Here is a 25747-nt window from a genome sequence, read left to right on the forward strand (position 1 = left end):
AGATCCAGATAAAAGTTAGGCAGTGCAAACCACCCTAAGTCATGGTAATCTACTGAAAAGCAAGTCTCGTTCCAATAAATGGGTCTTGCTTGCATGTATGTAGAATCTCAACCACAGACTCAACTCTTGGCACAAAATTAATTATAATGTACACTGTGGGTGTTAATTTTAAAAAGGCACAGGGGGCAGGTAGGGAGGAAGTTATGTATTAGTCCTGAATACATTTTACTCAGCAGTAAATCCTACATACTTTAGGCATGCAATTCTAGGATTTATCTGCCAGTGTTGAGTGGGGAGAGATAATGAGTGTACTGTATTTGTACAACTGGAGCACAAATAAAACTATCATCTTGTGCACAAGTTGTCAGTTGTGTGTGCACATCTGCAATCTTCAATTACATGGAAGCAGTTTTTACTTCAGAAAATACTTACTTCTGAGTAAACATGTCCAGGATAGCAGGGACACCCTAAAGGTGAGGCATTTCCCTTGCAGGCAATAAGGGTGTGAGGCAGAGTACACGCCATACCTTTAAAGCACATCCAAAGCACATTTCCCTCTTAAACAATTCTGGGCCCTGTAGTTTACCACTCCCTTAATTGCAATTCCCATCAATCCATAGCCAACTACAGTGTCCATAATTCTTTGAGGGTGAAGCTGTACTTTGAATGTGCTTTAAAGGTACAGCTGTAAGCAGCCTGAGAGGGAAGGGAGCAAGCCATGGCATGCACCACGTGGAAAACCTGAGCAGCCGCCCACAGCAGCGCCCTACTTGGTGAGGTGGTGGAATTCTGGATTTTGCTGCTAAAGACAGAAGGGGTCACGTTTTTGAATACTTCTTCCCGTTCACATTTATATATGTATATATTTAAAAAGCCCGCATCCCTGCAAGGAGAAAACTAGCGCATCAGCGAGAGGCTCAATATTACTCTGCTAACTGATGACATACAAGGGATAATAAACAACATGAAAGGGCACGTTAAAAAGTGACCCTCCCACTTGGAAAGTGAAGTGGTACAGTCTGAGAATGCATGATAAGGTAACAGACAGCTGCGGCTCCCTTCTGTAGACTCTTCTCGCCCTGCGAGAGAGAGAGAGACACGTTTTCCTAGCGGCCACCGGTGCCCCAGCAGGGAAAGAGACTGCGCTTGCGCTTGTCTGTTTGCCCGGACCCATCATGGCGGCCGCCACCTTCAGCTCTGACGTGTCCCTCTCCTGACTGCCGGGAGGAGCTTGTCGGCGAGGCCGTTCTCCTGCCCACACTCGGCATGGCGGCCAAGGGGCCCCGGCAGCGGCCTCGAGGGGGAGGTGGGGATGCGGTGGCAGCGGCGGCGGCTGCCGTTTCCCGCCAGCGAGAAGAAGCGCCCCCGCCGGCCACTGAGGAGACCAAAGCCGAGTAGGTGGCAGATACAGTAAAGGGGTGGGGTGAGCGAGGAGTATATGGGGGGGGGGGGCTGCCATTAGGGGGTGACTTGGAGGGACGGACAGATTTTGTAGGAGGGAGGGTTGCCTGAGGTAAATGGGTTCCCCTAGAAGAATTTGAGGGAGGATCAAATAGGGGAGTCTCCTTTCGAGGTAGGGGGTGGGTCCTGTGGTGCCTGAATTGTTAGGGCCTTCCTGACTTTTTAATTTTTATTTTATGGGGGGCATTGGGCTTCCTTAAGAGTCCGGTTCAAAGGGTCATGAGTTGTGGGGGCTTTGGAAGTGGAATTTATGGAATTCTCTTTTTGTTTTTGGTTGTTGGATGATTGTACATTTCGAAATTTGGAAAAATTAAATAAATTTGAAAATTTGAAGAAGAAAAAGGAAGTGGAGCATGATTTAGGCTTGGTAAAATGCTGTGTTGCATCATGGATATAAGCCATGTTGAGATATGTATTGTTGTTTGGGAGTAGGACTCCCACAAAAAATGCACTTCTCAGAATCCTGTAACTCCCTCCCTTGAATATCTGTCTGCCACTGTCATATTGCACACACATAAACAAACACATCCCCCGATCCAGTAGGAGCAATGAAGCAGAGTTGAGGACATTGGCCAAAGGATAGAGTCTCCCCATTCTTTGTACTAACTTCATCACCCTATTCAACTGCCTTCCTGCACTGCAAAAACAAGACAAAGCCACACATGTCCCATAACAGCGTCATATAAATAGACAGGGTCAGTAGTATTCACACACACACACACAGAGGAAGAGCTTTGTGGGGCTCCCCCCAACTCTATGGAGACTGCATCAAGATCAATAGGATGTGTTGCTGTTCTCCCCGCATATAAATAGGATGTTTCATGGGGGATTCTGAAGCAGAGACACATACTTCTTTCTCTCTCATGCCACAGGCTCCCATTTGGTGTGTGTGTGTGTGTGTGTGTGTGTGTGTAGAATTTTGCATTCCTGTGCATAGTTTCTTGAACTGAAGGCAGGATGCTGCCTCAAGGCAAGAAACTAATGCAGTTCTTGTTCCTGCCAGCAGCCATGCAAGAAGGTACCGGTACCTATTTAGAAAAGAACCTTTAGCAACCTGTGTGGTGGACATGACATACCTTCTTGATTATAGGCCATCCAAAGTTTGGGCCAATCAGTATTTTGTCAGAAGAAGAATCTGCACTCACTGATCAATGTGCAGATCAGTGAGAACTGATCAGCGATTGTCTCCACAGTGAGAATTTTTAGATGTATGCAGTATTTCTGGGTGTTTAAAAATGCTTCATTTTAAAATCTGGAATGATTCCCTAAGCACCCTTCCCTTCTCTCAGCTTCAATCACCTTGCCACTTCAGTCTAATCCCCTCACCTTATCATCCACCCGTGGGGCTAACACCTGTCTTTTTTTGGCTCTCCCCTAGGTCATCTGGGAGCAAAGCAGGACATGTCTGGGCCCCTGAAGGATCTACAGCTTTCAAGTGTCTAATCTCAGCCAGGTTCTGTGCCGCACTGCTGAGTAACATCTCCGACTGCGATGAGACATTTAACTACTGGGAGCCTGTGAGTGGCGTTCGTGTCTGTGAAGTGCCTTGTTGGGGTGTGAAGGGGGTACATGTTCAACCGAAATCCTTAATCACTCCTGAATTGAGTAGTAGTGGTACCCTGTGGTTTGTTGTGATGCAGGATCAAGAGCTTGCAGGTTCTTGTTTCCTAAGGGTGACACTGCAAATCCTTTGCTCTTCTTGTTAATCTTTTGCCCATAACTGGCTTAGCTTTTAGCATTGTGTGTGTGCACGCATCTTACTAAAGCAAGAATTGGGACACCTTCTGACTTGATTTTGTAACGTCCTACAGATGCACTACCTCGTTTATGGTAAAGGCTTCCAGACATGGGAATACTCTCCTGTCTATGCCATCCGCTCCTACGCATACCTGTGGCTCCATGCCTTACCAGCCTTGTTCCACGCCAGAGTTCTGCAAACAAACAAGGTAATGTGCATACTTCAGGAGTCAAGAACCCCAGGCCCAGGGCCAAATGCAGCCTTCTCTGTCTGGCCCTTGCTATTCACCCAAGGCCAAACACGCACACCAGCCCTATGTCATACCCTCTTTGAATGTTTTTGCCTGCCTGGAATGTGTCACTGAACTGAACTAATGCCTCTTGATGGTATGGAAACTAGCTTAGTATACAAAGACATTGCTCCATCCACCTCTGTCTCTGGCATTACCTACCACTAGTATGTGATGCCTAGAAAATTGCTCAGATGGTTGAGTAGCCCTCAGTCTGAAAGATATCCCCCCCTCATGACATACCTTGACTTCATCTATGTGCTGCGTGCTCCATCCATTGTTCACCCAAGCTTCCCCTCTCCCCAACCTCCTTCCCTCCTTTCTGCTAACATGGATTCCTGTATCCTTGGTGCAGTGTGGACACCCAGTTTGCACATTGTAAAGGGCCTGCCCACAATTTCCTGGAGTCGAAAACAGCCTAACATTCTGTTTGTTAATCAAGTATCCCTTGCTTTCTTTTTCAGTCTGGGCAAGTCCACCTTGGTGAAAGCTCTGGCTTTATGAGTCCTTACCAGGTGCAGGGGTGTGTGGGTTTGACTCTATGTCTGCAAGCATTATAATTTTAACTGTTCTTCCTAGGTTCTCATCTTCTACTTCTTGCGCTGTCTTCTGGCCTTCCTGAGTTGTGTTTGCGAGCTTTACTTTTATAAGTGAGTACAGAAAGTGCTTCCTCTGTTACCATTGTGAATACTATTACCATTGACACAGCTGTCATTGAATGGGAATTTATCAGTTCACCATATAAGAAATGTGCCTTGATGAACTACTGGGCAAGTACATTTCTAGAGATCTTGGGCATGTTTTGCTATGTGCATATCTTACATTGTAAGCCATCTTAAGGATCTGATTCAGTTAGAAATCATAAGAGCTGGAGCAATTTTGTAGGTTGGCTTAGGATATAAATCAGTATTAAACTGTCAGATGAGACCAGTCTTACCACTGAGCTGCCATTCAGCATTGCTGTCTGTACAATGAACCTGCTGCTTCTGGTATCCCTCAGGACACCAGTCTCAAATGGCATGTAGTTGGGAGACTCCAGCAAAAAGGCATAAGGGGGCAGAGGTAGTAGGGGTTGAATGGAGAAGTTCAGAAGACTTATTGAGAAGGAAATATAAAACCTGGTACTATGTATGCCGGTAGCTGGATTCATAGTGCAGAACTGGCCAGAGGTCATGTTAGTACCTTAGCGGTGCCCATAACCCGTTAACATCTAAAGCTATGTTGTATTCATCATTTATTTATTGAAAGATATTTATATACTACTTTTCTGGCAAACCTCACCAAGTGGTTAACATAAAAATGTTAAAACAGTATGCATCAATTAAAACTACATAATTAAACAGCCAAGACAAGCTACAAGGGGAGGGGAAGCTTTCTGCAAAATATATTTTCTTTCAGGGCAAGATGGCTGCTTTAGTTGAGGGAGAAGCTACCTCGGCTGGAGCTAGTCTTTGGCCTGTTTAGCCCACTCCTGGGTATTTCCCAGCCCAGACTCCTAAGCTCCGCTTTTAGCTGCATAAAACACACCTCTGCTCTGTCACTAAGCTACGTGACCTGTCTGAAAACATAGCTGCCTTATTCTGAGCCATGCCTTTGGTCCATGTTGTTGTCTGCTGTGCTCGCAAGTTCTTGGCTTTTGCAGGTCATGGGACTTTTTGTGCACTGGAACTGTGCTTATTTTACCTTCTACTTTCCCAGGGCCGTGTGCAAGAAATTTGGGTTGCATGTGAGTCGTCTCATGCTGGCTTTCTTGGTACTCAGCACTGGGATGTTCTGCTCAGCGGCTGGTGAGTTAAGTGAATTGCTTGAGGGTTAGGAACCGATTTCATATTGACTTTTGATGGACAAGGATATTCTCCTGCAGAATTTTCATTTTTTGGTAGATATTGGTAAGAGGTTGTATGAGAGGTGGAAATTATATGGTCTGTATAGGCAAATCTTTCCTCCTCTCTCTTTCCAGCTCCCTGTATGCCATTTCAATGATTCACCTAACATTCACATATACCAGAGCTTTCAAAACTGTGTGTCGCAACACATTAGTGTGTCGGCTGCAGTGTGTAGGTGTGTTGTGTGAACACTTCCCGCACTCCTTCCAGGCCAGGAAAGGGGTTGGTTTAACCTCTGGTTTTCTAGTAAAACTGAATTACTGTGTTGCAAAATGATGCATTTCTAAAAAGTGTGTCACCAAAATGAAAAGTTTGGAAAGCTCTGGCATATACTTTTCAATCTTTTCTTCATACCAATGGGGGCTAGAAACTTGTAACAAAAATAAATACTGAGATGTTCAGGATTCTGAAAAGGACATTGGATTTTGGACTAGGTAGTCAGTGCAGACTTGTGTGCATCCAGATTCTGTGGAATTAGCAAAGCATAAGGACTGTTTCTGGTTTTAAGATCAGTAGAATCAGAACATGAAAGGCATTCACTTTGCTTACTGCAACAATCCTCACTATTTGTTGGAGAATTTAGCCTGGATCCTCAGGTGTAACTGAAGTAAGGGACTTGCCTTGCTCCCTGAGCCCCCTGCATCTTGGCATAAAAAGAGACCATATGTTGCAGAATATTTCCAGAGATGGAAAATGAGCCTCCAGTTAGCAAGAGGTTGTTTAAGAAACACCTTTTCCAGCAGGATTCCAAGGGTTAGGTTGGTTCACATGTAACCTCAAGCACCCTCACCCCTGCCAATCTGCCTTACATTGTGTACAGCCATTGATCCATCGAGCCTAGTACAGTACTGTCTACTCTGACTTGCAGCAACCTGGGCAGAGAGGGTTCTTTCCCCTCTTTTCTAATCTGATAGTTTTAACTGGAGACTGAACCTGGAACCTTCTGCATTCAAAGCAGATGCTCTCCCATTGAGCTACAGCTCCTTTCCTATGTCACATGTTCTTAGGTTTGTGCTGAGAAAATTTCCTGCTGACAAGGAGTCCTGAAATGACCCCAAGACATCTGTGGGGCTCTGTGAATGCTTTCTGCTTTCTCCCAGACCCTGATTCCTTTTTGCTTCTTTTGCTTTTCAGCCTTCCTCCCCAGCAGTTTCTGCATGTACAGCACAGTAATAGCAATGACGGGGTGGTACATGGATAAAATCTCTCTGGCGGTCCTGGGCGTGGCTGCAGGAGCCATTGTGGGCTGGCCTTTCAGTGCAGCACTTGGGTAAGCAAAAGGGAGTGGGGAAGTGGAAGCATTCAGGGACAGGTAGCTCTAGGTGGGCCCTAGCCAGCTGCAAGGGCAACGATGTCTCTCCAAGACTGATCAGTTTCCCTATTGTCCTCAGGTTATTATAGCTCTGTGCGCAGGGCTGCAATATTTGACTTGCTTGGGATTGTAGCTGTGCAATTGTAGTTCCTTGAAGATGTGTAAATGCTGTGTTTTGGAACCTGGTTGTTTTGCATTCCATTCAGGTGCTGTGACACTCACTCAGCTATTGAAAACTCTTTAATTAACTTCCCAGGCTCATGGTGGCTAGAGGAAAGTTTCGGAAATATGTGGGAGGTACTATCAAAATTAACGAGAGCTTCCATTAGTTAAGAGTAAAACTGGAAGCATTCGGCTATTATTGCAACTGGAATTGTTCAAGTTAAGAAATTATATCACCATGTAATTTGTAAAATTCTGAGCAGAAAACTTTGTATACTGCCATCACAAGTGATACCTTAAGACACTGCTTTGTAGGCACTAAGTAGGTTTCTGTAGCAGTAGTGCCTCCCTAGAAAAGAGAGAGGAGGGATAACAGGTAGCTCTTATCCTGCTATGTTCACCATGGAAAGGGGATTCCCTCTGTTACTCCAAAAGGATTGCTCTAACTTACCTCTCTCCGCTCTTTGCACCCCTCCCTTTTTTGTCCTGTATTTCCAAAGTTATCCAGCCAAATCACCCCAAACTATGTTTTCTATCTCTGTTCCTTTTGCTGCTCTGTGTTCCAGTGCTATTTATCTGTTCCCATGATTCATAAATGTCACTACCTACTCCCTCTGCTGTTCTTAGAAAAAAAAAAGAATTCCTTCGCATCCTTGATTAATTTAGAAACAGGATTATATTCAAAGGTAGGTGGCTGGGGCTCCACATACTGTAGTTGGTTTTGGGGGGCTTGGAGGGGGGAGGGCTAGGGTGAGTGTGCAAAGGGCAACTGATAAATGTTTTTAAACATCCAAGTTGAGATGGGAATATTTTTGGCATTCCTTTTGCCAGGCTTCCTATTGCCCTGGACTTCCTCATCCTGAAAAGGAGGTGGAGAAGCTTCCTGAGGTGGTGTCTGGTTGCACTAGTGGTGTTTCTGGTGAGTTTTCCAAGTTATTTGTGGAGAAATAACACAGAGGGGAGTGTGGTATAATGGAGACTGAGTGTCAGGTTTTTCCAAAGGGGTTACTGAGGAGGAGGGGTCTCTTTCCGCAGTTCTTTCGCTTCTGATCCCCCACTCTTCCTTTCAAAGGAGTATTCTGCTCAGTGAAGTCATGTGGGCATATCCCATTGTTTTCTGCATGGCTTTCTGGACAGGAAGGTAAAAAGAGGCACTCTGAGAAGGAGCAGTTATGTTCATGTCTCCTCCCATATTGTGGCATCTTCACAGTGTGTGTTTCCAGCAAGTCTCCCTTGACAGCAGTAGATAATGCTGTTGGATGTGGGAGGGCAACGTATACTGCAATGCCCTTGCATCATGGTAGAAGTGATAACTATGGTGTTTTTTTTGGGGGGGGGTGTATGCACACACACACTTGATGGGAGGATGCTATGTTCAGTGTCAGCCTTGGATCTGCTGCAGCCTGTAGTTCTTGTGCTCTAAGTTCTGGTCAGCGCTGCTGTTTCACTTGGTTTCCAAATGTGGGAAACACAAGTGTTGTCCTGGAATTGAGACAATCTAGAAACAGCTGTGTTCTTCTTGTTGAATGAAGGTGCCCCTGGTGGCTGTTGACAGTTATCACTATGGGAAGCTTGTGATTACTCCTCTCAACATTGTCTTGTACAACGTCTTCACGCCACACGGACCGGATCTTTATGGTGAGTCCACACCTGTAGGGCGTACATAAATGTTTAGGGGCGCTGGGTAGACTGCAAAAGCTAAGGTGTGATAATGGTGGACAGTTTTGTGGGTTGTTCCCAGAGCTGGCCCTGTTTGCGGAGCTTCCTCTAGCAGCCATGCTGTGAAACACTTGGGTTGTGCAGGCCCCAGCAGCCTCTCTGAAGGAATCCAGGACCAAACCTCTTAGATTCAACGTTGCTTTACTCAAGTCCTTAAAATTGCAGCTATTTCAAGCAGACTGCATGAGTCGCTGATACAGTCTTGCTGCCTCTGAGGGACCAAAGGACATCTGAACTTGCTCTTTGTTTGGCACTTCTTAACTTAATCTGAAGCATAAGAAGAGATGCTTTACCTTGGTAAAGAGATGCACCACCTGCAGATTTGAAATGGGATTTCTGCCATGCAGACAGCTAGTCTCATTGAAATGTACAGCGGGAAGCAGGCAGGCAATATGTAGTTATGGGAATTTGTGGACTATAGGGGTTTGGGTGAGTCTAACCTCTGAAACTGCTGGTGAATAAGTCCAAAATGAGGACATTTATGCAGTGGGTTGGGAAGCAAATTTAGTTTCCTGTGAGATGTTTTGGCTGAGTGGGTTATAGCCTTCATTTATTCTTTTATAAGGACCTGTCTTATATTGGGGTCATACTTTTTGGGTTCAGCTAGCTCCATACTGGTTACTCTGTACTGACAGTGGTTATCCCAGGTCTTGGAGGTGTTCCCCAGATTCTGAGTGGGAGGCAGTGATGTATGTAAGACTGCAGCTTCGGGCTCTGTGGCTGTGGCTGTAACAGCAGCTTGATCTTTGTCCTTCTGTGAGTCCTTCATCTCTGCACAATGATTCCAGACACACATCACTGTTGGACCTCGGAGCCTCTTCTCTCTGTCACTGTATTGAGCCTGACCTTTACACATTTCATGCATGAGCATGAGCTGGCTCTGCTGTCCTCGGGGGACCAGTGAATTCTGAAGTGTCTTACTCAGAATGACACTTATGTAACATCTTCATGCTAATGAGAGAGCTGCTTTAATACTGTCTTGCCTAGAAACACGATGAAGAGCAGAATGCTGTGTGCATTTAGACAGTGTCACCGAGGCACACACTCAAGGATGACTCAAGGTCGGATGTGTCTGGATGGATTTTGTTTATTTGTTCTGACTTTGAAGTAAGATTCCATGTTTGTCTCATCCACCTGGGTTCAATGCTCAGGCATGGAATCTGGCATTTTTATTTTTGTTTTTAAAAAGCAAGTTTCTAGATCTCATGGCTGCTGCTAAATGTTCGCAAGGAGAAACAAAACAAGGCTTGAAAGCGGACTTCTGATGGTCAGAAAAAGAGCACTCTTTTCTTTTTCCTGTAATTATTCCTCAGGGCTGGAATTTATATTTGGCACCCAGGCTGTGAAAAATGTGACACCAGCACCTTGGAATTTGGGATATGCTGCTGTCATCTGTTCTTGCTGCCCATAAACCTCGTCACCATGCTCCTGTTTTGATCCAGTACATGCAACCCCTTATCCACTGTCACCTTGCAGAATCCTGAACTGGTTGAATGCATCATACTTTCTACTTCCAAGATAAGATTAAAGGGTTTTAGCCAGTGCTAGTCCTACTCAGAGTAGACATGGCTAACATAGGCCCAGTGTGGATCAGATATAAATTTTGAAGAGAAGCAGAAACATAGCATTTGACAGAGGAGAGGAAAATGGAGACAAGGAAGTAAGAGAAGAATGTAATCTTGGGTTTAGTTTCAGGAAGCAAAGAGGACTAAAATGAGTGTGACCTTGACTCTTGGCATTACTGGAGTGCTTCTTAGCTTCCATGCTTTGATGCTGCTTGATAATCCACATAGCAGTGGCAATGCTCTTACCTTGTGCTAGAGCAGTATTGGGTAACGTGGTGACCATGTTGGCCCAAAACTTAACAAGCCCCACTAAAGATACAAAAGCTCAAGGCAAAGACACGCAATGTCATCCTTTTTACTTTTGTCTCTACTAGGCGGCAGGGGGTACAGGCCTCTGTTCCTAGAGAAGCTTCACCTGCAAGTTCAGAAACCCCCACAAATAGATGATTGTCTCACTGGCCCTTGGGTTATTGACTTTGCTTTGTTGGGGATCATGACTTCCCCAAATACACGTTAGCCTAGGAAGGGTGAAGAAAACCCCATTTTCCCTCCAGCAACCTTCTGCACTTCATTAAAGGGAGGGGGCTGCTCTTGTTCTTGAGAGAGCCATGGGTCTTAAAGGAGAAGAAGAGTTCAGCTGAAGCAAGTCAGGAAGGTTGTCTGCTTCACAGGGCTGTCTGCAGCCAGCTGCTGGATGAATCTTTCTAAATTGAGGTGGAACCGTGATGTCTTTTGTTCCTTGCATGCTTTTTATAGCTCCACTACGCAATGCAGTGTTACTCCGGAACTATTTTAATCCCTTGAATCTCCTGTGCCTCTGCCAAGCCTCCTAAATTGGGAAAGCACCTTTGCTAAAGAATTAAAGGGGTGGAGGAGGAGAAAGAAGAACCGTTCATTCTTTGCCGTGGCGGGTGGGGGGAAGGTCAGCTGCCTTGGAATTGCTGAGGGCCCCAAGAGCAAGGCACCCTTTTCCCTTTCTGCATGACTCTGTGTTACAGCCTTCCCCAAACTAGTGCCCTCCAGATGTTTTGAAGACAGATAGATAGATAGATACTTTATTGTCATTGTACATAGTACAATGAAATTGAATGCCATTCCACATTTACAGCCACATATATGCATTTATACATTTACAACCATACATACCATCCATCATGACTCCCCAAGATCATATCATTTGGTTACAGCATTTAAAATAGTTATGGCTCTTGGATAAAAACTGTTTTTTAGTCTATTCGTTCTTGATTTAATTGTTCTATATCTCTTGCCCGAAGGCAACCATGCAAACAGACTACAGTGGTACCTCGGGTTACATACGCTTCAGGTTACATACTCCGTTAACACAGAAATAACGCTTCAGGTTAAGAACTTTGCTTCAGGATAAGAACAGAAATCATGCTCTGGCGGCACAGCAGCAGCGGGAGGTCCCATTAGCTAAAGTGGTGCTTCAGGTTAAGAACAGTTTCAGGTTAAGAACAGACCTCCGGAACGAATTAAGTACGTAACCAGAGGTACCACTGTATATCCAGGATGAGATGAATCCTGTAAAATGTTTGCTTTTTTGAGACAACGGAAGCTATATAGTTCGTCCAAAGATGGGAGAGGATGACCGGTAATCTTTCAGGCTGTGGTTATGACCTTCTGGAGAATTTTCCTATCGGTGACTGTGCAACTGGCAAACCAAGCACAGAATGCTCTCTATGCTGCCTCGATAGAAGGACACCAGCAGTCTCTCACTCAGATTGTTCTTCTTTAAAAGTCTGAGAAAATAAAGTCTCTGCTAGGCCTTCTTTACCAGAGCAATGGTATTAGCACTCCAGGTCATACCCTGCTCAATAGTAACACCCAGAAACTTGAATACAGCCACCCTCTCCACCCAGTTCCCAACTCCCATCAGCCCCAACCGGCATGGCTGTTGTAGTTTGAAGCATCCAGAGGGCACTATGTTGGGGAAGGCTGATATGTGAAGAAAAAGAAGCAATGATAAATAATTACTGCCAGTATGTTACAGGACGTATTAACCTGGTATGAGGGGAAAATAATATTTGGACTCTTGCTAGATACCATACCTGGTTGAAATTTGCAGATTGCCAGTTGTCATTTCAGGTGTTGCCGAGCGAGGAACCTGCGTTTACTATGGGTTGTTCCCCCCCCCCTTAAAAGTGAGCTGCAGTTCATCCCTGCTCTCTTGACAAATCTCTGTATGATATGAATGTTCACACCTGAACGTCACATTTACATCTTAGGTGAACACTTAAAACAAGCAAATAAGCCAGGAGCTTTAAAAATAAAAAGTAATGTGTGAGGAGGATATAATGGCTATTGGTTTTGATGGCTATAGGAAGCCACCAATTCTAGAGGCTGTATATCTTGAAATAACGGGTGCTGGGGAGGAACCATGGGGGAAAGTTGTGGCATTCAGGCCCAGCATGTGGGATTCCCAGAGGCATCTGCTGGACCTTTTGGCTAGAGGGCTGCTCTTTATGTTCTGGAGAGGCCTGAGGAATTGCTGGGTCCAAAACTTTGCTATTGCCCTGGAGAGTCTCTGTCTCAAGTGATAGGCCCTGACTGCAGAAGGGCATCACGAGCCCTCTTCAGGAGTCTATATGGAAATGTTACACCTTTGCAACACCCCCCCCCCCAATTTTCTCTTCTCTCTTTGCTTCCATTAGGTACAGAGCCCTGGTCTTTCTACTTCATAAATGGCTTTCTGAACTTCAACGTGGCCTTTGTGCTGGCACTCCTGGCCTTACCCCTGACCTCCCTCATGGAAAGTCTGCTGCAGAAATTTCACGGTGAGTGCTGCGGTGTGTTTTTGGGAGCTCAGCTGGAAGTTACAGTATGACTGTCAGGCAACAGCTTGCTTGCGAGTGCAACTTCATTTGGTGGAATTGGCCAAATCCTTCCTGACTGCAGGTATTCAGAGCAGCCACAGAAGGCAGGGCAGCCAGGGAACCTCAGGCGAAATTTCGTGTGCAGAGAACCTGCTATTACCCTCAACAAAAAATCAAAGTAGGATTCTAGCCCTTATAATCGCCAGAAAAGCATTAGCAGCTCTAGGTGGCTTTTGCTGGAATCCTGGAAGTCCAAGTGGAGCTTGAGCAGGACTTTGCAATGGCTGGGGAGCAGGAACTTTGGTGCCTGCTTGCGACTCCTTGTATCCTCTTCTCTGGCTAGTGCTGGTGGCTGTTACTCACCTTGGAAGCTTTTTGTTAAATTTAAAAGCAGAGTATAAGTACTTAACATGAATGAAGAGTGTGCCTTGCATATGCAACCTCACTGCTTCCTGTTTTCTTCTCCCCCCTTTCTGAAGTTCTTGTTCTGTAAGTCAGTGGCTGTGTGCTATCAAAGGGCACCAGTTCTCCAATCAGGACTTTTTTTTAAAAAAAAAAGCATCAAGCCTGCCTCCACAACCCTTGCCTGGTCCTCCACTGCCCTGACACCTCAGAAATGTTTAGTTTAATAATAATAATAATAATAATAATAATAATAATAATAATAATAATAATTATAATTATAATTATAATTATAATTTCTTTGCTAGCTGCAGGCTTGCTTATCCAGTATTTATAAAAGTTAAACAACTTGCAAATGGCACTAGCCCAGCTTTGCCACAGGGCAGACACTCAAGTTTCTTCTTTGCACATTTTAGTTTTGAAAAACACCACATGGATAGAGGAACTCGAAACATCCCTCAGCCTGGTCTTCCACAGGGGTGGGCTGGCTTCACTCTGCTGTGGCCCAATGTATTTATTTGTTACTAGCATCCCTGGAGGTCACTGATGTGAGTGAATTTTTAAAAGTGGGAGCATATACTCAGGATCTCTAAACAGTTAAGGCGTAACTTGTTCCTGCGAAGGCTCACCTCCTTAACAGCACTAGGAGTGCTGTTCTGGATCAGACCAAGCTCTGAAAAACTCCAGCATTCTTTGTTTTGAAACAAACAAAAAGTATTAATCCCAGAAACCAGTGGGGCACTCGGGAGAGGGGTGTCTGCCAGATACTGTCCAGTGGTCCACTGGTGAGCCATGTTTGTCTTTCTATCTTGCCCATCTCGGAAATGAAGGCTTGTCCTTCCAGGGATGTCCACTAGAGTGCACTAAGCGCTCACGTTCTGCAGAGGGCACAGCATGCACTGTGGGAAACATGAAGGCCTCTTGCCAGCCAAGCCCAATAGTGGAGGCTGCTGTAACTACCCATTTCATGCCTTTCTGCTTAGCAGATTGTGTCCTGAAGCGACGGGGGGGGGGGGGGTTGTCCCTTCAGTTGCACGCCTTGTTCTCACGGGCTTTGTGAAATGCTGTGCAATCCTGATTTGCTTTAACACCCCAAGCTTTTCCTTTTGGGGGCAATTCAGGATTTTGACATATATTGAGCTGCCTCTGCAGCCCTTGCAAATTGGAGTAATTGCTGTTACTTCCAAATAAATGACTTCCTGCTTCATTCGAGGGGAGACAAGGGAGGTGGTGCCTTGGTTTTGTTTTCCTTAAAGAGAGAGAATGTGCGTTCAGAGTTCTTGGTGTACTCTGTTGCTGCCGTAACAAAGCGTTGGAGGTTTTAGAAGTGCCCACCCCTAAGCAAGCACATTTTTCTTTCAACATCTAAGGCTCTTTAGAATTCCCCTTTGGATGAACTTCTACAACACCTAGCAGGTAGCTGGTAAATCAAAGACTGTTCTCGTTTTCCTATCGCTCTGCATATAAGCCTGGGGGAAAGTATTTATTTGTGAAATCTGAGGTATGTGCATTAATCATATACCTTTGCCCGAGATCGGGTGGCTTTGAGATGTATTTAGTAGCTGTGTACCAGGCACTTTCACTGGCACTGAGGAGAAATGGCAGAAGCCCCTGTACCTATGCAACTCAGGGTTCACATCGGAGCTCCATAAAGCAAGCTCCATAAAGCTGGGTCATGCCTGATGATAAGGATGCAAGAGTGGCATTGCTGGATTAGACCAAGGGTTTCCTTAGCCCACTTTTCCGTTTCTAGCAGCAGCCAGATGGATGCTCACAAGCAGAGCATGAAGGAGTGATCCTCCCCTGCCAGTGGTGGTCTTCAGAGTTTCAGTGCCTTCATGTGTGACTGTGTATACCTCTAAAGCACATTCAAAGTGCATTATTTCCTTAAAAGAATTATGGGCACCCTCCCAGTTACAATTCCCAGAAATCCTTAACAAATTACATTTCCCAGAATTCTTTGAGGGAGAAAACATTCATCAAATGTTCTTTAAAGGCGTGTGTACGCAGCCTATGAAGCCCGCATCAGATTTCCCCACCCAAAAGCCCAACAGAGAGCTGAAATAAACAGCAAAGAACTGCATTCCAAGATAAGGGTGTGGTGGGGTCCTGATCCAAATGCCTTGGTTGTCCTTGAGCCTCTCCCATCCTGGAGCTAACCCCCCCCTTTGTTTCTTCCAGTTCAGAATCTGGGACGGCCTTACTGGCTGACGCTTTCTCCCATGTACATCTGGATCCTGATTTTCTTCAGCCAGCCTCACAAAGAAGAGAGGTTTCTGTATCCCATCTATCCCCTCATTTGCCTCTGTGGTGCTGTAGGACTCTCTGCCCTTCAGGTGCGTTTGGGGGTGGCGATGGCTGAGTGTGGGTGCAGGTGGAGAGGGCCTACACCTAAGCAAAACCATGTTCACGCTAGGTGGTTCCCCCTTCACCGCATTGCTCTGAGTCACCAATTTGACGCATGAGCTTTCCATGTAGCCTCGAGAGTTGGCATGAAGCAATAGTAAAAGAGAATGAGAGAGAGAGATTTGCAAGAACCTGTGCTATCCAGGAACACACAAGGAGCCTTTACTTCCTGTGCTCCCAGCTGCACACACGAGTCCTGGGCTGGGAGCTCACAAAGTTGGTCTGGGGTTGTGCAAAAAAAAAAAAAAAAAGCATAAAGGTGGGCAGCTGGCACCAAAGTAGATCCACATTGTTGTCTCCAGTGCAGCCTTTGCCAGCCCTCCAGATGTTTTGAGCCACAACTCCTTCAGCTCCAATGGCCAGGGATGATGGCAGCATCTGGAGAGCGCCAGCTGCACCATCCCATTCCGCTTTGTATTTCCCAAACTTGTGCAGAAATAGAATATTGTGGAAAGGCTGTTAAAGGCTTCTTTGCAGCAGCCACCCTCTTCCTCCACTGGATTATTGAAATGAGCTCTATTTCCCCCTCCGTTTGTTGTACTCTAAATGACGTTCATATTTTGCTTTTCTCTCTCCCCTTCCTTAGAAATGTTACCACTTCATATTCCAGCGTTACCGCCTGGAGCACTACACGGTCTCTTCAAACTGGCTGGCCCTGGGGACCATCTTTGTCTTTGGGCTCCTGTCCTTGTCGCGCTCCGTAGCTTTGTTCAGAGGTTGGTTCTGGAGAGGCTGCCCTGCTGCTTATTAGTCACAGGCGGACAAACAAATACTGTAATGCATTTCAGGGGTAGCTTACTCCTCCCTTATCCAGAAACCGTGGAGCAGGAGACACCTGACCATCAGCATGCCATCTGCGGAGAATGGCATTCTTGGTAGCTGAATCACAACTTTGGAATTCCCATTTGCCAAAGTCTGAGCCTAGCCATCTTTTGGGAGTTACTTCGGCTTTTTGGTCTGTGCTGGTGGTTAATATTGGTAGTAGCAATGGGATTTTAACAACTCTTTTTATTCTTTCTCTCCTGCCCCTTTTGCTTCTCTCCTGATTTAAGGATACTGTGTGCTACCCAGAGCCTTTGCGATTTAATGTATCCTTCAGATGTGTTCTGAAATTGGGTAGCTAACCTAGGATGCTTAGCAAAGCACATGCAGGAACCCCTTTTGAAGTTAAGAGGCCTTATCATAAGAGCTGGTGTGGCATAGTGGCTAAGAAACTGAGGAAGTCCCTGGTTTAGATATTGTCGCTGGCATTTCAAGTAAGACTGGGAGAGTCATGACTTCTGACTGAATGTTGGAGAGCCACTGCTGATCGGACCCTGTTGGACTCTGACTCCCATCAGCCCCAGTCATCATGACCAATGGTCAGAGATGCTGGGTGGTGTAGTCCAATATTTGGAGTTCCAGGGGTTTTCTATCCCTGGTAGATAAGATGCTGAGCTATATTGGTCAGTGGCTTGGCTCCTTACAAGGCAGTTTCCAAAGTGTAAATTTCAGGTTCTCTTTGGTGAGTGCAAGGGAAGGGCATTTTCACAGTTCATAACAGCTCAGGGAAGCTCATGCTGACTTGAAGGGGTTCCTAAAATTGTTTAGGCACAAAGGCACAGCCAAATCTTATTCCTTTTTTTTCACTTGCAGTGTCTCTTCCTCTTAGGTTACCATGGGCCCCTTGACCTATACCCAGAATTCCACAGAATTGCCACTGATCCCACAATCCACACTGTGCCAGAGGGGAGGCCGGTTCACATTTGTGTGGGGAAGGAATGGTACCGTTTCCCCAGCAGCTTCCTCCTTCCAGATAAGTAAGTCAAGACACAAACAGGGTTTATCCCACAAGGATGTAGGTGCTGTTCATCACCATAGATAACCAATTTGTGCATAGACCAGGAGTAAATACTCGGGTGGACCGGTGTGCATGCCAGCTGCTCACGTTGTCAGCCTTCCAGGTCATCATTTATACCCTGTCTTCCTCCAAAAGTGCATGAGGTGGCTTATACAAAATGAATGCAGCACAAGACAAAAGTAAAACCTAAAAACAAGAGAAAATGCTGCCTAGAAACAAAAATCAACCAACTAGCCAAACCAGCAGCCGTTAAAAACAAACAAGCAGCAGTTTCCCCCCTGAATACCAGGTGCTGGGAATCGCAGGAGGGGAGAATGCTGCTGCTATGCTCATGTCTTGCTTGAGAGCTTCCCGTGGGGATCTGGTTGGTCACTGGACTAGATGGGCCTTTGTCCTAATCCAGCAGAGCTCTTTTTACATTCTTAGTTTTAAAAGTAGATCACATAGCAACAGAAGACTGAGGACCATGGAACAATGTCCCCCTCTGGCTCCCAGGCTTGCCAGCTTTTAACCAAGGTTCCCTCTTAACCAAGATTTGAAACCAGGATCTGCAGTTGTTTCCCATAGTTTGAGAGAGAACCTCATTAGCAGGTGCAATGGCCAAGTTCCCCAGGCTCAGTGATGGTGATGAGAACTGGGTTGCTTTTGGCCATTGCAGGAATCAAAGGAAGGTATTGATGCCGGTGAGATGGAGAGAGGACCTGGACAGTGTGACCTAAACACTGGGCAGTGTTGTGTTGTGTTGAGGTTGCAATTTTGATGCATTTTTGGTTTATTGCCAGGTTTAATTTTCCAAATGTTTTTTTCTTTTTACTAATATATTTATTGCTCAATTCTTTTTGTAAACCACTTTGAGCATGTTTTTTGTTCTTGTTTTTTTACAATTAAGCAGTAAATAAATTTATGAAACAAATTATTTTGCAGGACTGCAGGGGGGGAAATGCAGAATGTTGAATTAGGAGCAGAATTCAGTTTTCTATAAAACCCACTTCAAAGCGAGGTTTCTAGGCCTCATGGCTGCTGATAATACAAAGGGGTCAGGAGCTTCTGTGGGCTCCTTGCTCCTCCCCTCATCTGTGTCCATTATGCAAATAATTGCAGAAAATGACTTTTCAAAAGATGATACATGATTCAAATTTGCTCAGGTAGTGCAGATGGCCCAATCCAGCTCCTACAGTAATGCACTTTGGTTTGGCTGAGGGCAGAGTTTTAAGCAGGATTTTTTTGGCTGGGTGTGTTTGTGTGTGCTACTGATTAGCACAGCTTTGCATTTAGCTTTTCATGGTGACACTGATGCTCACGTCAGGCTGCGCTTATGCCTGCCCCTTCAGCTTCTAACCGAGGCAGCTTTGCCTGCACAGACGTTACTGTAGCTGTAAATTCAAGGGTTTAATAAACTAACGGTACCTAGACCATAATGCGCCAGATGGATCTCTCCCCCCACCACCACCTTTAAAAAAAGAGAGAAAGAGAATGAGGCATTAAATCCCAGCACCGTCACAAGGGATTGATGATTAAGAGGAACAAAACTCGCCCAAGACTACGTCAAAACTGCTGCAGCGTTGCAAGAGCCGGGATTAGCTCTGGCCTTGCCAGTGATTAGGGCCCAGGCAGCAGCCGAGGGCTGTGTTCTTGGAGTCACTGGAGCATGCGTTAAGGAGCGTCAAGGACAAAAAGGCTGTCTGGATCTCCTGCCCCACTGAAGCACCTTCTGCTAGGGTTGCTCTGGCCCTGTTGCAGCAGATGGGCTCCAAATGATACCTGAGCTGCAAACTTTCTTGGCGCTTGTAGGTAAAATGTGAATTTAGCAAGGCTTTGTACCTACAGGAGCCTGTTTGTTTCCCCTTTTTCCTGTTTGTTTCCCCTTGTTTCCTTTTGTTCTCTTTGCACTGTCAGGAGTGCTGCACATTTCCCCCTCTCCCTGCCCCCCTCCAATGGCCTGTCACAACTGTAGCATTCCATTTCCCCATGGTCTACAGCCCTCTGATGAGGGAAGCACCTAGAATATGTAATATGAAGAGCAGTTAATGATAATGGGACTGTGAACATGCACACACACACCCCACTCCCAAATCCTGATTCACCCACAAAGGAATCACAGGCACATCCTCATCCTGCAGTCTGCAGATTACAGTGAACTGCCCTGTAGCGGACAGCTGGCAACCCCAAGCTGTGTTGGCAGCCTTTGCCTTGCTGGGTTATTGCTGTGGCGTTTTGCTTACAAGTTAAAAGCCCACAGGGTTTAATATCACCCCCTCCCTCTTACTCCCTGCAGTTGGCAGCTTCAGTTCATTCCATCAGAGTTCAGGGGCCAGTTGCCAAAACCATTTGCCAAGGGACCAATGGCCACTCGCATCATTCCAACAGACATGAACGACCAAAACCAGGAAGAACCCTCCAGATACGTAAGTGGCATCTTGTCTCTCTCTCTCTGATACCTTGGACAGGACAAGCTTGCTGTGCCCAATGGGAAACAGCACTCTCGATTTCTTTCTCTCAGGGCAGAACTTCTCTGGCATGGGGGATTCCTGCGCACCTGTTTAAACATAAGCAGCCATAGCTGGGGGACCCCACTGCATTTGGACAAAGCTGTTTCCGTGATAAGTGCCTGGGCACTCAAGTAAAACCACGCTTAACTTCTGTCACCAAGTTGTCACAGGATGCAAGCAGAATAGATACACCCAGGTCCTAAAAACATAAACTCTTCTGCACAGTACAACCTGTGGCCCAAATGTGCATATGTGAGACAGCTGTAATGCAGAAAAGCATCCCAATTGTTGTTCGTGTACTCATGAGACAGGCAAGGAGATGTTGTCCCTGCAAAGAGCAGGAGCCCTGATGCTGTGTGAACTGCATCCCTGTGTAGGAGATGGGAACCAACCCCAAATGTCCTCTCTCCCATACAGTTTGACATTTCCAAATGCCATTACCTGGTGGATTTAGACACTGCAACTGAAGCACCCAGGGAGCCACGGTATGCAGCCAACAGAGAAGAATGGATCAGTATCGCTTACAAGCCTTTCCTGGATAGTTCAAGGTAAGATGCTGAAAAGCACAAGGGGAAAAGGAGGGCTATGGAGGACGTATTCCCTAAATTCATTTAGGGAACTTGCATCTTTTGGGGAGGGGGGGGATGGAAAAGTTGTTACCTGAAAAAGGGAGCAGTAGCCGTGTGTGTGTGTGTGTGTGTGTGCGCACGCGCTTTTAACCTGCACAGGCAAACTGCACCTGCTCTGTCTGCTCCTTATGATGGTGATGTTTTGGAATGGCAACAGCCTGCACTGCTGGTGGATTTTCAATAAAGTTTCCTTTTGGGATGACTTGGCCCAGGGTTTGAGTCATGCTAGAGGTCGAGAAGGAAGAAGTTTCCCCCCAGAAGGGACTGTTGGCAGCTAGCAGCACTCTTCTTCCTTCCTTCCCCCCTTTCCCTTGCAAGTGAGTTGTGGACTGCTAAAAAGATTACTGAGGTGTGAAGTTAATCACATCCCCTCACTTCTAAATTTGCATTTCCCCTGTGTCATCCTCTTCCTCCTCTCAGCAACTGTTCTGGCAGCAGTTTTGCTCCCAAGTCTACTGGTCCCAGAGGTGCTCACCTTTCAGGAAAGATCTGCCAGCCTCATGAGACATTGAGGGTGGGATTTCGGGCCCCATGCAATCCACTTCCTCTTCCCCTTCCAGCCTCACGTTGACGGCTGCGACATGTCTGGCTCCTCAGAAGTGTTCACCAGCTGTCTGGCTTCCCCAGCACTCCCCACGCTTTTCTCTTTATATATTTTAAAAGATAAGAACATGATTGAGAATTGTTGGTTAAAAAAAAAAAAAAGCTTGATGAGTGGGTGGATGGGAAGCCAGCTCTGTGAGAATTTCCCCAAGGAAGGTGGCAGTGGGAGATGTGTTAATAGGTTACCAGCTTGCTGGAGTATCTCAATTGGCAGCTCAGGGGGGTGGCAGGAGGAGGTGCAGCTGGCTGTGCTGGCGACCCAGAGAGGCAGCATCCAAAGCAGCTGCTTCCATCCTTGGCCACTTCTGCTGATACTGAATCTGAAGAAATTACATTCTGTTGAATATTCCATAGCTTGTGCAGCCTGGCAATAATTCTGTGTGTGGAGATGAAGTGGTATTTTTCACTGGTTTGGCTTATGCACTTGCAAAACATATAGAAACAGTGAGACAAATATCTACAGTGCTTTAGTTTCTGAAAAGGAAGATATCTGAGCTTAACTCTGCCCTCCTCACTTTGGGGAAATCCTTTCCTCAAATGTCAGATGTGTTTTTTTTGCAGTACGTGTTCTGCACACGCTCAGAGGAAGTGTCACTTTCATTATTTTATATGTTCCAAAGGAAAAGTGGGGCTTAAAAACTGAAAAGTTACTGGAGCTCAGTCCTGGCATAAATTTAATCCTTAAATATTCTAAGCAGCAAGCATGAATTGAAGCCCTGAGCCCTTTCCACTCCTTCCTTTTTATGGGAACCTGGTTGAAGACCCTCCATTGACTTGCCTGTAGCAGTGACAGCTGGTTACTGCTTGCTCCTGGTTCAGAGGGAGGAAGAGTGAGAGCCGGGGGCATGCTGGATTTTGGCAGCCTCTAGATCTGGCAGCTGCTCCATCGATCCAAACATAGCAGTTCCAAAAAGAGAGAGTGGCGGGTGTGCGCAGGGGAATGGATCTGTTAATAGCTATTGGCTGTTTTCAGAGACTGGAATTTGACCGAGGAGATGGAGGGAGAGGGGAGGTCACATGGCTGCTTGCAAACGGACTCGAACCTCTGGCTGGCTGCCCCTCTCTCAGCCCGGCTGACCTCCACTGCAGCGCAGCCAGCTGCCTAACACCTAAACCCTCAAGTGGAGAATGCGGGCTAACAACTGTCTGTTTCTCTGCCCCCCTTTGTGGTCTCCAGGCACTGTGTAAATCAAAAACCACCAGGCTGACCATGACCACTGCTCAGTGTTCTCAGGGAATTTCTACATGGGTGGGCCTTAAGTTTAGCTGCTCCTGCTGCATTCTGTACCTGAGAGTGTCACACGATTCTGCACTTGAAACTATTTGTGTAAATGTAGTAATATAGCAGGGCTGTAGCTGAGATATGGGTTTTCAAGTAACATTTTGGGCTTGGAGGCTGGGGTAGGAGGGACCAGTGCACAAACACAGGAGAGCCTGTGGGGGCTGCTGCAATGGGCTGCCACTCTGCGTCCGCTGCCTGACGAGTGCGTTTTATCTTTCTCACAACTACTGTTCCTCTTCTCTGGGAAACTGAATGACCCCGGCTGCTCGATTCATGCTTGCTGAACCAGAGGCTTCTGGGACACAAAGAGTCCCCCATTGACGTCAGCCAGTGCCGTGGTAACTCTCAGTTGGCTCTGATAAATGGTGCTGCTAATTGAATTAGAGAGCACTCAGAGCCATCGACTAATTATGCTACTCAGGCAGCAGCTTTGTCTGGGTCCATTTAATTCTGCATTGGCTGAGTGCTCCAGTTCTGGGGGAGGAAAGGGCAGGATGGATTAGGGATCCCAGCTGAGGCAGCAAAGGCATGCGCCAGCACTTTTAAACCAAGGAGACCCTCCCCATTCCCCACCAGCTGCCTTAGCACTTCCTCACCCCCTCAAGCATACAATAAGCGACCAGGGGCTTTAAGCAGGCCGATCCTCCCTGTCAAAATTTCGTTTTTGTTCCCCTTTCCCTATAAGTGATGCTCAACTGCCCTTAATGTTCTAATTTCCCCCTGCATATCTAGGGAGTCTTAGAAACCCTCACACTTTCTGTGGGTAGGCTTGTTTTGGTGCCTTCCCACCACCAAGTTTGCTATTAATAGCTAGTAATGTTTGTGTCATGCATTTTATTTTCAAAAGCTTCCTTGGTTTCCCAGGTCCTCAAAGTTCTTTCGGGCCTTCTACATCCCCTTCCTGTCCCACCAGCACACGACGTACATGAACTATACCATCCTGAAGCCTCGGCGCTTCAAGCAAGCCAGGAAGAAAGCTGGAGGCTAGCTCGAGCCTCTGGGGATCCAACGAGAACCAGCTGAAGATGCTGGCTTCTGCTTCAGGTGTCTCAATCCCACCTGCCCACTCCCATTTTTTTGTAAGAGTGGCAGTGGCTGTGGTGGGTGGGTGGGGAAATGCTTGTGAAGGTTTCCCCTTTTTGGCTGGCTGTGCTGCAATATTATTGACCACCTGATCTGCCATTGTTTGGGGGCTCTGCTTCACTTTCAGATACTCCTGGAAAGTATGAGCAAGGCGTCATCTTGCTGAGGAGTCAACAGGAGCAAAAATCTTGGTTTGTGTGGAAGTTTACCAAGTTTCTGGCTGAAAGGTAGCCTGGGGCTGCTGTGGGTCTTTCCGTATTTTCCCTCCACCACAGAACATCTCGCCAACCCTGGAGGGAAGTTTTATTTTGGGGGGGGGGGTGTATGTGTGTGTTTTAAGAGGCCTTTTGGGAGAGAAAACAGCCTCACCAGCAGGAATGCACAATGCTCCCTGGTGGGTCTTCAGGGGGAAAGGCCCTCCTTGACTCAGATGGAGCAGAAATAACTTGCACTTTCGAGAACTGTGACTCTGTTAATTACATAATTTAGTGAAACATTGACTTGTGCGTGAGTGGGTTTTTATTTTAAAAACCTCCATTCTCTGTCTTGTCAGCTGCTGCCAAAACACAGGGGTTTGTGTAGGGTGTTTTTTTGTTTTAAGCCCCCCCCCCAATGTTCTAGCTTCTTTGTGAAATGTCTGGCTTTGTAATGTTTCCAAATTTACTAAAGTGCGGAAGGGAGCTCTCCTCCTCACTGCACATCTTTAGCTGTGGAATACAGTGGCTTCTCATTCAGTCTGCACTGTATGTACTATGAAACTGTGTCATTAGTGATTAAAAATTAGGCTTGTACCTCTCCAAATGCAGTTTTAGGTATGGAAGAAAAGTCTGTGTGTTGGTCTCTCTGTCTTTCGTGTACCCAAAGCTCCAGTCTAACTGCATCATCCACAGCCTCAAAAGTAGATGAGAAAAGTGCTGACGACATGTGATTTATTTCATGATGGGAAGCTTCTGAGGCTAGAGCTGACATTTTAAGCATCCCATGAGACTATCCTGCACCATGTACAGCTAATGCATCTAGCCGGGGCCCCTGAAGAAGTGGGAGGCAGCAGATGACTTTTCACCCTAAACTTGTGCATGTTAAAAAATTACAAAACAAGTTATTCTGAAGAAACATTTGAGGAAGCCAGTCCCAGAAGCAAATGAGTTGATTTTGGTCACTTAACCTTGTTCACCTGAATTGTAAGAAAGAAAATGTAGCCACTAAGTTTTCACACAAAAGATAATGTAACTAAATATTTCACATGGGAGCAGGGCTGCAGGCTGAAGATTCATTGCCACCAGGGTGGCCAGAAGTGGGACTGAACAAACATCTCCATCCCAACGCCGGGAAAACACACAGAGGTTGTGAATCTGGAAAAATGGCGCATCATCCTCACAGGAAGGGCAGGAGATGTGGCTGGGCAAAGCTGTGAAGAGAAGAGAAAGGGTTGTGTCAGAAACAGACTTAAGGAGAGCTGCTAGCCTCTCCCTCCACAGCTGAATTGGTCCCTAGTTGGAAACAGCAGAGGCTGCCTGGGATCTACAGTGTGGTCTGATTCAGCTGGTGACCCCCCCCCCCTTTAACATACTTTAGAGAAGGAATAGGAGAGTGCTGGTCCCATTTAAATACTGTTCTTGCTGATTGTCCCTTTGGTCCTTCTAAACAGCACTGGCATCTCTCCTGCGCATACCCCAAAGCTGTGTTCTCCTGTGCCTTGTAACAGCTGTGCAAAAGGCAAAAACAAAACAAAAAAAACCCTCCTTAACAGCTAGGAATATCTTGCTACACAAAGCAGGCTGCATGAAGGCATATCGTCCTTACCACAAGAGCTTTTGCACATTGGTGCAACCGTGCATGTGTGGCCTCCGTCCCCATTTGCTCAGTAGGGCAAAGAAGAGGCTCGCGTGTGCCTTGCTATGTACAGAAAGGCAGAGAGCAGCTGGGAGTTTTGTTAGTCACGATGTCTCGAGCTGATGTTCTGGAGACTGGAGCAACCCTTCCAGCTGGTTTATGCAATGCAGCATGAATCATGCCATCAACAAGCTCAGGGCCTATTATTAGATTA

General features: G+C 46.2%; 1 protein-coding gene across 1 annotated transcript; it reads left to right on the forward strand.

The window, feature by feature from the left end:
* Positions 1–1078: 1078 nt before the first annotated feature.
* Positions 1079–24501, forward strand: ALG9 (ALG9 alpha-1,2-mannosyltransferase). The gene is made up of 15 exons (XM_033172630.1): positions 1079–1394; positions 2840–2978; positions 3273–3407; positions 4068–4138; positions 5187–5275; positions 6509–6644; positions 7680–7767; positions 8381–8486; positions 12805–12927; positions 15550–15704; positions 16361–16490; positions 17426–17573; positions 19890–20019; positions 20521–20651; positions 23482–24501. The coding sequence occupies exons 1-15, from the start codon at positions 1267–1269 to the stop codon at positions 23603–23605; spliced, it is 1833 nt and encodes a 610-aa protein (XP_033028521.1). The 5' UTR covers positions 1079–1266; the 3' UTR covers positions 23606–24501.
* Positions 24502–25747: the final 1246 nt, after the last annotated feature.

Source organism: Lacerta agilis, chromosome 15 (assembly GCF_009819535.1).
Source record: "Lacerta agilis isolate rLacAgi1 chromosome 15, rLacAgi1.pri, whole genome shotgun sequence".
Lineage (NCBI taxonomy): Eukaryota > Metazoa > Chordata > Lepidosauria > Squamata > Lacertidae > Lacerta > Lacerta agilis.

What these genes read in the sequence shown, in the direction of transcription:
- ALG9 (XM_033172630.1), top strand. Translation starts at nt 1,267, where the DNA reads ATGGCGGCCAAGGGGCCCCGGCAGCGGCCTCGAGGGGGAGGTGGGGAT. An exon ending in CATTTAACTACTGGGAGCCT is followed by an intron (nt 2,979 to 3,272) that starts GTGAGTGGCGTT and finishes AACGTCCTACAG; the next exon opens with ATGCACTACCTCGTTTATGG. An exon ending in AGGAAGAACCCTCCAGATAC is followed by an intron (nt 20,020 to 20,520) that starts GTAAGTGGCATC and finishes TCTCCCATACAG; the next exon opens with TTTGACATTTCCAAATGCCA.